The following is an 11466-nucleotide window of genomic DNA, read 5'->3' as shown; positions in this document are numbered from 1 at the left end:
GGTGAAGCCAGCAAATCCAGCAAGATGGTACGACAAGCTCGCTGTGCTGTCTCAAACTTCATGCTAACCATCCCAGGTCCTGCTACTAGGCGTCAATTTCTCCGAGCAGCGGCTCGTAAAAGTACGTCTCCCAGCAATCGACGCCCGGGACGCGCCCCCCAACGCACGTCGCAAAAACGACACTCCAGGACCCTCTTGACTAACACCACCTCCAGCGTGCCCTCGAGACCTTCTACGGCATCGGCCCCTCCGTCTCAACGCGCATAATGGCCCGCTTCTCCATCCACCCGACCGCTAAGATCCGCGACCTCGAGAACAAGCACATCACAGACCTGACCGCCGAGCTGACGGGCATGCGGATCGAGAATGACCTCCGGCGGCAGCTCAGGGAAAATATTACGCGGCTGAGGGATATGGGGAGTTATAGGGGCAGGAGGCACGCTATGGGGTTGCCGGTCAGGGGGCAGAGGACGAGAACGCAGGTATGTTTATGTTTGTAGGGGATGGGGGATTGGTGGGAATTGGAGAGAGGATGAGGGCTGACAAGGTGCAGATACAAACGGCGAGAAAGCTGAATCGGATCGAGCGGAGGGGGTAGAGAGCGCTGGGTGGGTGGCTGTAGGATTTGTGTGCATAGCAGTGCATTGGGCGGCGTATATTGGGAGTTCTCAAAGACTAGAGCTATCGGTATGGATTCGCCATATGTATAGTGGATTGCAAATGGAAGAAGTAACCATACAGAAGCCCAGTCCACTTGCTCAGAATGATGAAGGGCACACATAGACCTAAGTGACACGCAAAGTCCTACACTATCTTTGATAAGGAAGAGAATCTGAAGCTATGTATAATAGCATTGTACTGCGGAAGATAGCTTCTATAATGATGTAGCTTGTTACATCTACTAAAACAGTACTGAAGAGCGGTCCTCTCTTGCCCGAGCTCAATCCTTGATGTATAATGTCGCTTGTATTCCAGCCGATAGAGAAGGCGGCGAAGAGACCATGCGTCGTCACCTTGTACCCGTGAATGCGAGCCACTCTTGACTGCGAGTCACTGTTGACTGCGGCTCAGTGGTTCCAACCAAGAGGGCATTGCTCCCTATACGACGGGGAAAATCTTTTCGAGAACGATGCGGCCCTTCCCTGCCTTCTTCCCGCATCCCATGCAGCCCTCAAGGCACCCTCACACCAAGCCCCACACTCCCCGTCTGAAACGCCTCCACCAACCCCATCCCCACCGCTTCCTCGAGCACCCACTCGAACCTCAATCCCCAAAACGTCCTCCACTTCTTCGTCCTCCCTGGCAGCACCCCCACAAACTCCCCCCTCACCTTTTTCGCTTGAGTCGCCGTACTGTCATCCGCCACTCCACCGTCCCACCGGTCCCTCAATAAGCTAACAGGCGCCTCTCTGTACCGCGAGCTCTTCCCCAGCAACGTGACCAAGTGGCTCCGCGCGGTAGTCAGGAGGCGGAGGTAGGGCCCCGTATTCGGCAGGGAGAAGTTGTACTGCGCCCCGCTCGCTGCGGCGGCTCGCGCGCCGCCGGATATCGCGGTGCCGCCGCCGCTACCGCCTACGTTGTGGAGCGCGTTGACGCCACCAACGGCCTCGAGGGTGCCAGCTGCAGCTCTGGAGCCAGCGGAAGCGAGGGATGAGAGCGTGCCGGAGGAGGCGACGCTGGGCCGGAGGAAGAAATCTGCGGTCGACGAGTGCGCCGAGGCGGTGGTGGAGATGAGGAAGCCGGCTGAGGTAAGGGTGGCGGCCTCGGAGTGAGTCAGGGCGCTGCTGGCGATGCTGGAGGTCTGAGTGGCGCGGAGCAGGGTGACATATTTCTCCTTCAGGCCGTCTGTGAGGTCCGGGTGAGAGCGTACCAGCCGCTCCCAGTCGGAGAAGAGGACGAGGCAATCGCCTACGGCATCTCGGCCTGCGGCTCGACCTGCATTCCTGCCGGGTATAACGAGTTTACGGATTTTGCCTGAGCGGATGAGCTCGGCGATCTCGCGGTCTATGGAGGTGGGAGAGTTGGTGAAGGAGTGTATATGCGCTACAGTGACAATGGGTGGGAGGTTGAGTCGGTAGTTCAGGACCTCTGCTGTCCTCGTCGAGTTCATGCCAGAGCCTCGTTCCGGGACGTCGCTAAACATCCGGTCACGGATATATGTCATGAGCAGCAGCACGCTGCAAGGCGTGTCCGGACCAGCCAAAGTGGTAACGAGGCCTGCATCCTCCAAGCGCTCTTGGGACTGACCGGCGCCATCGTCGGATTTTCGCCTCGGCGTCAGGGAAGGCTTACGGCGAGGATTCGAGGAAAACGGAGAGGACGCCGAGCGAGATGTTGACTTCGTAACGCGAGAGCTGTGGGCGGCCGTGATCTGCAGTGGCATGCTATCCTCTTAAAGCTGCGATGTCAGTCGGCGGGAGGAAGGAATGCGCTCTCAAGGCAGCAACATGTCGAGTCTTGCTTCGCCGGCACGTGACCGAGATAGTTGGCATCCTGAGGCCATCCACGCCTCTGGGAGACATCCGCGTAGGCGTCGTAGTTACTGCATACTGCCTCGGCCATCTCCACCATGGCGACGCTCGCTGTCGTATTCCGCGTCCAGCAGAAGACGAGGGATCCTCGAATTGCGCTTTGGCCCCAACCGCGGCGGGCCTGCGGGCGACGTCATGCTGAAAACAGCCTGAACTCCGCCCAGCGGGAGCAGCAGCGTGTTCTTTCGCAGTGACCTCGACATCGCTCCATAGCACGACAGTGATGGTCGAGCAACGCACAGGAGAGGCCTAGCCACCTACACAGACATCCGCCACGCCCTCACCATGTCTCTCAACTCCGATTACGAACTGCCGCCCAACACCTACCTCGAAGCTGCCGTGCAAGACCCCAATGGCATACTACCCATTCCGCTCGATGTGCCGAAGCCCAACGGTACGCACAAGCCTTCGGAATCCGAACCGGTCACCAATGGCAGCTTCGACACGATAGAGGAGCAGCTGCCTGAGCCCCAGCCGGAGCCGGTAGACTCGAATGGCTCGCTCACCAATGGCGAGTCTCACACACCGAACGAGTATATTGGAGCAGGCCTCGATTACCTTCCCAGGAGCCCCACGCGCAAGGGACACAGCAGAAGGAGTTCAAGACAACACAGCAGTCCCAAGCATGAGCGGCATGAGAAGGAGTCGTCCAATGAGAACAACATCGTCTACGAGAAGTTTGAGGATAAAGCCGGAGACCGGCTGATGAGTGTCAAACCAGACGACGACTGGGAGAAAGCGCTCCGACTCGATAAGAAAGAGAGGAAGCCCCAGTCACAAGCAGGCAAGGACAAGCTCGCCAGCGGCCGTCAAGCGGGAACAGGATGGGACCGCAGCGCGTGAGTTCACCCTTTCCCTCAGACATGCCACCCTCGCATCCTAACACACCAACAGCATCCGCTTTGCGCCCCTGAACATTCCCCTCAAGCGCCGCCTCCAAACCCTCGCCGTCCTCCTCCACACCCTCAGCATCGCTCTCATGCTCACCACCTTCTTCCTGCTCTGCTCAATCCCCCTCCTCTGGCCGCTCCTAATCCCCTACCTCCTCTTCTGCCTCTTCAGCCGCGCCCACACCTCCGGCGAGCTCTCCTACCGCTCGGAGCGCATGCGTCGACTTCCATGGTGGTCCCTTTTCGCGTCCTACTTTCCCGCGCGTCTGCACCGCACCTGCCCGCTCCCGCCAACCCGCAAGTACATCTTCGGATACCACCCGCACGGCATCATCTCCCACGGTGCCTTCGCGGCCTTCGCAACCGAGGCATTGGGTTTCGGTCAGCTGTTCCCGGGTATTACGAACACGCTGTTGACGCTCGATAGCAACTTCAGGGTCCCGCTATATAGGGACTACGCCCTGCGCCTGGGCCTCGCGTCCGTGAGCAGGGAGAGCTGCGAGAACCTTCTAAGCCGTGGCGGCCCGAACGGCGAAGGCATGGGCCGTGCGATCACGATCGTGATCGGCGGCGCGCGAGAGTCGCTCGATGCGGTCCCTGGGCATCTGCGTCTTGTGCTCAACAGCCGCAAAGGCTTCGTCAAGCTGGCTATTCGTCAGGGCGCGGATCTAGTGCCTGTGCTTGCATTTGGCGAGAATGACTTGTATGAGCAGGTTGAGAAGGAGGAGCATCCGTGGATACATCGGGGGCAGTTGATGGTGAAGAAGGCGTTGGGGTTTACGGTGCCGCTGTTTCATGCGAGGGGAGTGTTCAACTATGATGTTGGCATGATGCCGTATCGACGGCCGGTCAATATTGTGGTCGGTAAGCCGGTTAAGGTGATCAGGCAGGAGAGGCCGGAGCAGGCATATGTGGATCAGGTGCATGAGAGGTATGTGGAGGAGCTGGTGGGGATTTGGGACCAATGGAAGGATACATTTGCGAGGGATAGACAAGGTGAGTTGGAGATTGTGGATTAGCTACTGATGGCAACACTGCTTCGTTCCCTGGCTGGTACCCCTTGTGATTGTTGCTGGTCAGCGTTGGTCACATCCTAGCGCTGTCAATGTCTACCATCTTAGGAATATCTCTTTGTAGGGTCCAAAAACCTGGGACTTGGGAACATAAATTAATTTCACAGGATACCTCATGCAATATTATATGTTTGTGCAGAATCGCCCCGCTGTACACTTCAGTTCTCAACACCACCACCATGGTCTGTTTCAGACGTAGGCCAAATACATACACACCCCAATGTCACGCGCTCATCCCCACCCTCCAACCAGCTCATCCTCCACCGGCTCCATCTCTCGCTGCAACCTTTCCGCAACCTCATCCACCTCCTTCCAAACCCTCAACAGGTTTCGCCCCACCACCTTCGCCGCATCCTCATCGCTAACCCCCTGTCGCAGAAGCTCAGCAACCAGGTCCGGAAACTTCGACACGTCCTCCAACCCCCTTGGCGTGCTCTCAATCCCATCGTAATCCGTCCCGATGCCCACGTGATCGTAGCCGATCAAGTTGCCGATATACATGATATGCCTGACCACCTGCGCAAGCGTCGCGTTCGCCGGGTACGGATCCGGGAGTCCAGATGTGTCGTTCCCAGGCACGCATGAAATGAAGTCGGGGCTGAAATTCACCATGACAAGACTCCTCCGCGCCTTCACAAGCTGGAGCACATCGTCCGGCACATTACGCGGATGTGGACACAGCGCGTACGCAGAGCTGTGGCTGAAGATCGGCGGCGCGATGCTTCCTTCCCAGTCTTTCTTCGCCTTCTCCTCGGCAGACCCGCCCAGCACATCCCTCATAGTCGCCCCGCTCACATGCGCCAAATCAACCAACATCCCCAACCGGTTCATCTCCCTCACCACCTTCCTCCCCTGCAGCGAAACTCCACCCCACAGCGGTTCCGCAACCACAGTCTTCCTCGTGGCGCCATCGGTCACGAGCGCGGCGTCGGCGTACGCGTTGTGGCAGTTCCAGGTTAGGGTTGCGTAGCGCACGCCCAGCTGGTGATAGAGGCGCAGGGTGCTGAGGGAGTTGCCGATCTGGTGCAGGCCTTCGATTGCGAGGGGGGAGATGAGGCGGTTGGAGGCGAAGGCGTGGAGGGCGGAGGCGGCGGAGGGGGTGGGGGTGAAGTAGTGGGGGTAGAGGGCGTGGAGGCGGTGGTGGAGGTCGAGTTGTTGGAGGGTTGCTTTGACGACTGGGGGGGCTGTTAGTTTGGCAAGCTGAAAGAACACCCAAATTTGATAGCCCTACGGCAAAGGGAGTGGAGAGCGTGCAGGCGAAGCGGATCTCTGAGTCTTCCAAGCAAATTGATGATAAGTTTGAAACCTCGAAGCGAAGCAGAAGAAAAAGTGAATATCTTAAAATAATGATCGATAAGACCCGACTCGAGAGACAACAGGTGAGCAGGGAGAGACCTACTAGGTGCGTATGCCTCGTCTGAGAAATCAGAAGCATTGCTCGGACACGGCATGAAGGCACTCCAGAACGCGCCTCCAACCTTCCCCTGATCCAGACGAGGCAAATCAACATGCCCTAACATTCCCCCCTTCTCGAACGTCTCCGTGAAATTCTCGCCATAGATCTGGTTCTTGTACAAAAATCGGATCAGGATCATGAGATCATTGTGGCCATCGATGAGTGGATTCTCCTCTAGGATTTTGATAGCTCTTTCTTCGACCGTCAATACTCCCGGGACATGGTGATCCCCATCTAAGGGCACGTCAAAGAAAAGGTTATATGCGACAAAGCTGAGCCAACATAGTGACAGTATGAGAAAAGTAGTAAGTGGCGAAGGATATCTTGATACGCGCTTTATAGGCCGGCCATGCTCTAGGTTATCCAGCGCGTTTTCGTAGATACGCCGCTTTTCGTTCAGCAAGGGCGTCAAATCGTCCATTCTACGCGGCATTGTCACATCTCCGGGATTCTACTGAACCTGCTCAAGTACATCTGCCTTCAAACCAGGAGGCGGTCCTTTTGGAGAGGTTGGGCAAGGGCATGACGACACGTCGTGAGGCAGACATTCAGGCACAACTGCGTCCGAGCTTCGCGCGACATGTGTTTTTGGAAGCTTCAACTCTGCCACTCCAGACAAACAAGCCATACCGCTAGCTACACAAGTTACAATGGCTGTCTTCTCTTCTATGACAATCGTTCGGGCCCTCTCTATCTTCCACCTAACCATTGCCTTCTTCCTCCTGACCTCGCCGCGTACGATCTCAGAACAGAACCTCGTCTACCTGCTTGGAGAATCAATGCGCCTGGTAAGCTTCCGCTTATCTGCCCCTGTATACACACTCCATTGACCACTATAATAGCCCCCCGTCCCCTCCCTCGCCTACAAATCCCCCATAACAGCCTTCCTCGCCGTCCTCTTCGCCTTCCTCGGCCTCTCCGACTTCACAGCCGCATCCATGCCTACGGAGCTGTCAATTCCCTTCTTCACATCCCAGGCCCCAGTACGACTGCTCTTCCTGTTCTTAGTCACGGGGTATACGTATCTCTTCAAGAAAGGCGGCATGTTCGCGGGGCAGGGCCTAGCCTACAAACCGGGTGTGGGGGAGGAGCTGAAGAATGGCGTGATGTTTACGTGGGGGTTCTTGGAGCTTTCGGCGTGGTTCTGGGTGTTTCTTACGCTGAGGGACGAGAGGAGGCAGAATGCTATTCAGTTGATGGAAAAGAGGAAGGCCGAGGCGGATCGGATGTGAGGTGCTGTGGTTGTGGTTGTGGTTGTGGTTGTGGTTATGGCATGCCACCGCAGAGTCTTGTATGTTGAGGCATAATGCTGAACCCCGCGAAAACCCGCGTCTTGTGAGGCGCTGGCCATCCACTTGTGATGCATATGGTTGCAGTAGCACCTCAGAGTGTCGACTGGTACCTATACCGGACTAGATCACCTACAGCTGGAATATCCGAAGTGCTGCCTGCGCACTCGAGGCTGCGGTACAATATCGGACCGTGTCGTCGTTCTACGAGGATACCGCACTTCCGTATCTGGATGATCTGGACGTCTGGAGCCTTGTGTATGCGCACCCTGACGAGTGATGGATCACGTGGATTCACGGATCTTTGGGTACGGATAGCCCTCATTTTTGCCATACCAGTCTTTTGAATACACGCTTAGCGAGCCTTGAGGAAGCCAATACAAGCAGCAATACTAGCGTCGTTCAAACCAACTGTTAGGTATTGGCTTTACAGTGCATCAAGACCAAGTTTCGTGATACATTGCTGTTGTGAACATGATAGTTCGATCGTTCTACTGTTCTACAACGCAGCACAAGCTTAGCCTCTACCTAACCAAACAGGCCAGCGCTTCGAATGTCTCCCACACAGGAATATCCCAGATTCATCCAACGAATGTTATCTTCCCATATACATCCAAAGCGACAGTAAATCTACACAGCTTCCCTCAAGCCGACCCGTTCCCCTCAATCATCGCACTCAAGATCCCACTCCCAACTCCCTTTAAGCTTTCCATCAACTCCTTCTCTCCCACGCAGCTCGCGACTCTCTTTTCCTCAACCACTTTGCCCCCAAACCCTCCCCTTCCCCTCCTACTGGGCGTAGCGGGCACAACAAAGCTCCCATTCCTCCCCGTCCCCTCTACCGCCGACACCAAACTCAGCGTCTCAAGGCTTCCAACCACGTCTCTGAACTCCGTTGCCGTGAGCGGATGCAGTAGATTCTCGCGTGTGCAGAGGGACGCGTAGGCCTCGTATAATGCCTTCACCGTCGGCGCTGCCGCGGCGGTTGCTCGTTTGGAAGGCGTGCTGGGCATCGCGTTCGCGTCTATCAGGGATGCCGCACGCTTGTTGCGCTTTTCAAGGGTGCAGAGCGCACAGAGAGCGGCTTTCTGCTGAAGGTTGAGTGCTGAGAGGCGCTGGGTTGTACCGTTGCTGAAGACGGCGGATGTGATGCGTGCGATGTGGGTGATTGTGGCGCGGGGTGCGGTCTCGATCGTTAGCGTTGTAAGGGATGACGCGACGAGCTCCTTTTGGCGGGTGACGGTTTTGAAAGGTGAGCGGGTGGCTGGCGGGGAGGAGAGATTCATGTTTTCGACGAGAGGTGTCTTCGTGGGGGATGGTGTGGGTGTGGGCGTCTGCTCCACGGCTCTCTTAAGGTGCTGATCTCGGGTCTCGGACTCGATGGCGTCGATGGCGCGACGGCAGATGTCGAAGGCTTTGCGGAGATCGCCGGCTTGGGAGGAGATCTTCTTGGAAAGAAACTGAATGGCCGTGGGGTGGATGAAAGGGACGTAACCGGCCGGCGCTGCGGTGTTGGCCGGCACGAGTGATTTAAGCTTCGATGTGACAATAGAGGCCATCTCGTTGGCGGTGTATGGCATGAATGGCAGGAGCTCAGGCTTCAGACCACGCGCCTTGAGGCGTGGAAGGAATCGGTCGGTAAGGTCGAGGGCGTTGGCTATGCCGATAAGGATAAGGCTGGATGAAGGCGAGAGAGACCACTCGAAGAGGTTGTAGAGGAGTTCGACGTCCAGTTCTAGCAAGTGGTCCACTTCGTCAAGGGTGACGAGATACGCAACTTCGCGTTTGGTGAAATAGTCTTCTAGGATCTCCATTGCCGAGCCTTCTAGATTCTCAATGTCTTCGCTAAGATCTTCCAAGAGCTTCCCGTAAATGTCTTCCGCGCTTTTGGCGGCCATGCAATTGATGTATGCTCGCTTGGCGGAGCTGTCCTTGGTAATGTTGCTGCTGATCTCGGTGATGAGCGCGCTTTTCCCCGTTCCTGGAGGCCCTGAGATATAGATGCATCCGGACGATTTGGACTCGATGCGGCTAGATACGAAGGTATTGAGTTCCTGCCTCTCATTGTCTCGACCGACTAAACGACCAGCTCTAGCGCCCTTGTTGAAAAGCTGACGCGCCTCATTATACACCGTAGCTACGGAGACGCGAGGCGTTATCGGAGTGCGAGGGGTTCGAGGCGTCAATGGCGTTCCAGCAACCCTGACGCGATGTGATGGCGTGACGGGGACTTTCTTTGACAGCGCATCACGATGCCGGGGAGTCTGGGGTGTTGCTGTCTGTGCTGATTTTGTGTCGAGAGCAGATACGGTCTTGGTGGTCTTGAAGTACGCGTCGATTTTTGAGGATGATAATGCGAGTCTGCTCTGGAAAGCTCCATGTTTCGCAGGTGTAATGCTGGATGCTATTCTCTTGCCAGACAGTTTACTTTTCGCAGGCGATTTGTCCACTTCCATGCGGTCGCCATCCTGGGCGGTATCTCCAGCCTTTGTCGGGACGACGAAAGGGTTCTCGTTCTCGTCATTGTCCACACAGACAGTGATCGCGCGCCGTTTCGCGCGAGTGAGGACGGGAGAGCGTGGTGCTGTAGAGAGAGGGTTAGTATCAGGCTTTTGGGAAGGTGCTTGGAGATTGTTTACCTGCTGAATCCTCGCATGCCCTCGTCCGCTTACCAAGAACGGTAGCAGGCATGATGATAGCTACGAATTGATACTGGAAGTTGCGATGTGAATACTGCGCGGAGAGTGTTGTGGGTGGGTTGTGCTTGCTGGTGTGGAAGTGGGAGAGTGGGTGCTTCTTGCGTCTTTGTAGGTGTCGCGCGTTCGCGTCCGCAGCGCGACCCGCGTAAAGTGCCAAGGCTTGGCATGCACGCTTGATTGAGCCATCCAACCACCATCCCCAGGAACGCTCACCTCAGTCTCCATTCTCTGGAGCAACGCGTTGAATGCAGAGTTGCGACGTAGCTGGAACTACAAGCTCATGCTTCCGCGCATCGATCTCCCAGAGAATTCGAAACATGAAAGCGATGGTCAAGTAAACATTTCCACTCTCGAAGTCACGTATTACAATACCTCTCTGACGCTTTGTTCTTGTGGTAACGTGATTGCGACTTCAGCTCAGTTACTGTTCTGAGTTAGATACGTCAGTCTCACAAGCCTCGAGCAGCACCTCCGCCCTACAGGCTAGTTGGCGACCGGCTTGTCGTCATCACTGGTCAAGGACGTACCTCCGGTCTTCCCATCAAGCAAACACAGGAATCCTTGCTCGTCTAGCGCAACCATGTGTCTGATTTGTGGGCCAATACTTGCAGACTCGTCTGTCGCCGGCCTGTCTGCATGTCACACGAGGCCTCGAGCACAATGTTTGCTCAGCCTTGAGATATGAGCATCGACTTGCACTGCACGCCTCGAAGGCCTCCATCGGGTCTCAGTCGCGGCAGAAGACCGGGTCGAACCCCGTTTTGCCGGCATTGCAACCTGTCAGGAGGTTTGCTTGCGTGACGCAAGTTCAATTGCATTGCCAGTGCAACTCTGTCGCCTGATAATGCAACCTGCCCTGAGGTCGAAGTCCTTAGGGCTGGCCACTATAAACTTCGCTGCGGTTATTCAACGACTTGCTCCTCTTCTCGGTCCAGGACAAGGCCTGCGCCTTTCGACAATGAGAAGCCCTCACCTGATAACAGCGGCTGTTGCCTCTAGTTTTATGCGATGGCCATGATTCAACGGCGCTGCAATGACCCACTCTGCCTTCACCATCATCCTTTCGAACGTGCCGCCATCGTTGGAGGTTTGGCGATACCGGACTGGGGTCGGGGCCGCCGTGGCCGTCGCGGAGTACCGTTTCCAATTCATAATGGCGTCTTCAACAGGCCTCGTTTCGGACCCCACATGCACAGACCCCGAGGACTTGTCCCGTTTCGAGGGGGTGCCCCTTTTAGGCAGAACTTCATGGGAAACGGGCGGTACTGGGATTGCGGATGCGAGTGGTGCGATCTTTGGACTTGGGCCTATCCAAACTTTGTATGTACTGTCCGGCTTCGTATGGAGCTAGCCCCAGCAACTTGTTACTAACATGGGACAGAAGTTCGATCCACTCTGGCCAGACCTCGCACAAACGTGGCACTCGGTTCATGAAGACTTTATGACGCGAGCTTACTGGGCCCCCAGATTTAGCGGACGCACTATACAGGGCATCGAAAACATTCTGGACATGATCGCTGCCGCAAGG

General features: G+C 56.2%; 7 protein-coding genes across 7 annotated transcripts; 4 read left to right on the top strand and 3 right to left on the bottom strand.

The window, feature by feature from the left end:
• Window positions 1-24: 24 nt before the first annotated feature.
• On the top strand, window positions 25-598 carry W97_04172 (30S ribosomal protein S13p/S18e; the record flags this gene model as incomplete). Its single annotated transcript, XM_007782065.1, has 4 exons — window positions 25-27; window positions 77-121; window positions 216-482; window positions 554-598. 4 exons carry the CDS (start codon window positions 25-27, stop codon window positions 596-598), a joined length of 360 nt encoding a protein of 119 aa, XP_007780255.1.
• A 573-nt stretch (window positions 599-1171) lies between these two features.
• Window positions 1172-2383, bottom strand: W97_04171 (uncharacterized protein; the record flags this gene model as incomplete). Its single annotated transcript, XM_007782064.1, has 1 exon — window positions 1172-2383. The coding sequence occupies one exon, from the start codon at window positions 2381-2383 to the stop codon at window positions 1172-1174; it is 1212 nt and encodes a 403-aa protein (XP_007780254.1).
• A 433-nt stretch (window positions 2384-2816) lies between these two features.
• W97_04170 (uncharacterized protein) lies at window positions 2817-4440 on the top strand (the record flags this gene model as incomplete). The annotated part of the gene is made up of 2 exons (XM_007782063.1): window positions 2817-3370; window positions 3426-4440. 2 exons carry the CDS (start codon window positions 2817-2819, stop codon window positions 4438-4440), a joined length of 1569 nt encoding a protein of 522 aa, XP_007780253.1.
• Window positions 4441-4725: 285 nt separating this feature from the next.
• W97_04169 (membrane dipeptidase) lies at window positions 4726-6089 on the bottom strand (the record flags this gene model as incomplete). The annotated part of the gene is made up of 2 exons (XM_007782062.1): window positions 4726-5669; window positions 5894-6089. The coding sequence occupies 2 exons, from the start codon at window positions 6087-6089 to the stop codon at window positions 4726-4728; spliced, it is 1140 nt and encodes a 379-aa protein (XP_007780252.1).
• Window positions 6090-6600: 511 nt separating this feature from the next.
• W97_04168 (uncharacterized protein) lies at window positions 6601-7182 on the top strand (the record flags this gene model as incomplete). The annotated part of the gene is made up of 2 exons (XM_007782061.1): window positions 6601-6738; window positions 6793-7182. The coding sequence occupies 2 exons, from the start codon at window positions 6601-6603 to the stop codon at window positions 7180-7182; spliced, it is 528 nt and encodes a 175-aa protein (XP_007780251.1).
• Window positions 7183-7883: 701 nt separating this feature from the next.
• Window positions 7884-9930, bottom strand: W97_04167 (uncharacterized protein; the record flags this gene model as incomplete). Its single annotated transcript, XM_007782060.1, has 2 exons — window positions 7884-9823; window positions 9879-9930. The coding sequence occupies 2 exons, from the start codon at window positions 9928-9930 to the stop codon at window positions 7884-7886; spliced, it is 1992 nt and encodes a 663-aa protein (XP_007780250.1).
• Window positions 9931-10971: 1041 nt separating this feature from the next.
• Window positions 10972-11383, top strand: W97_04166 (uncharacterized protein; the record flags this gene model as incomplete). Its single annotated transcript, XM_007782059.1, has 2 exons — window positions 10972-11258; window positions 11320-11383. 2 exons carry the CDS (start codon window positions 10972-10974, stop codon window positions 11381-11383), a joined length of 351 nt encoding a protein of 116 aa, XP_007780249.1.
• Window positions 11384-11466: the final 83 nt, after the last annotated feature.

This window comes from Coniosporium apollinis (genome assembly GCF_000281105.1).
Source record: "Coniosporium apollinis CBS 100218 chromosome Unknown supercont1.18, whole genome shotgun sequence".
NCBI lineage: Eukaryota > Fungi > Ascomycota > Dothideomycetes > Coniosporium > Coniosporium apollinis.
The sequence above is the reverse complement of the archived record's forward strand: the minus strand, read 5'-3'. Positions and strand labels throughout refer to the sequence as shown.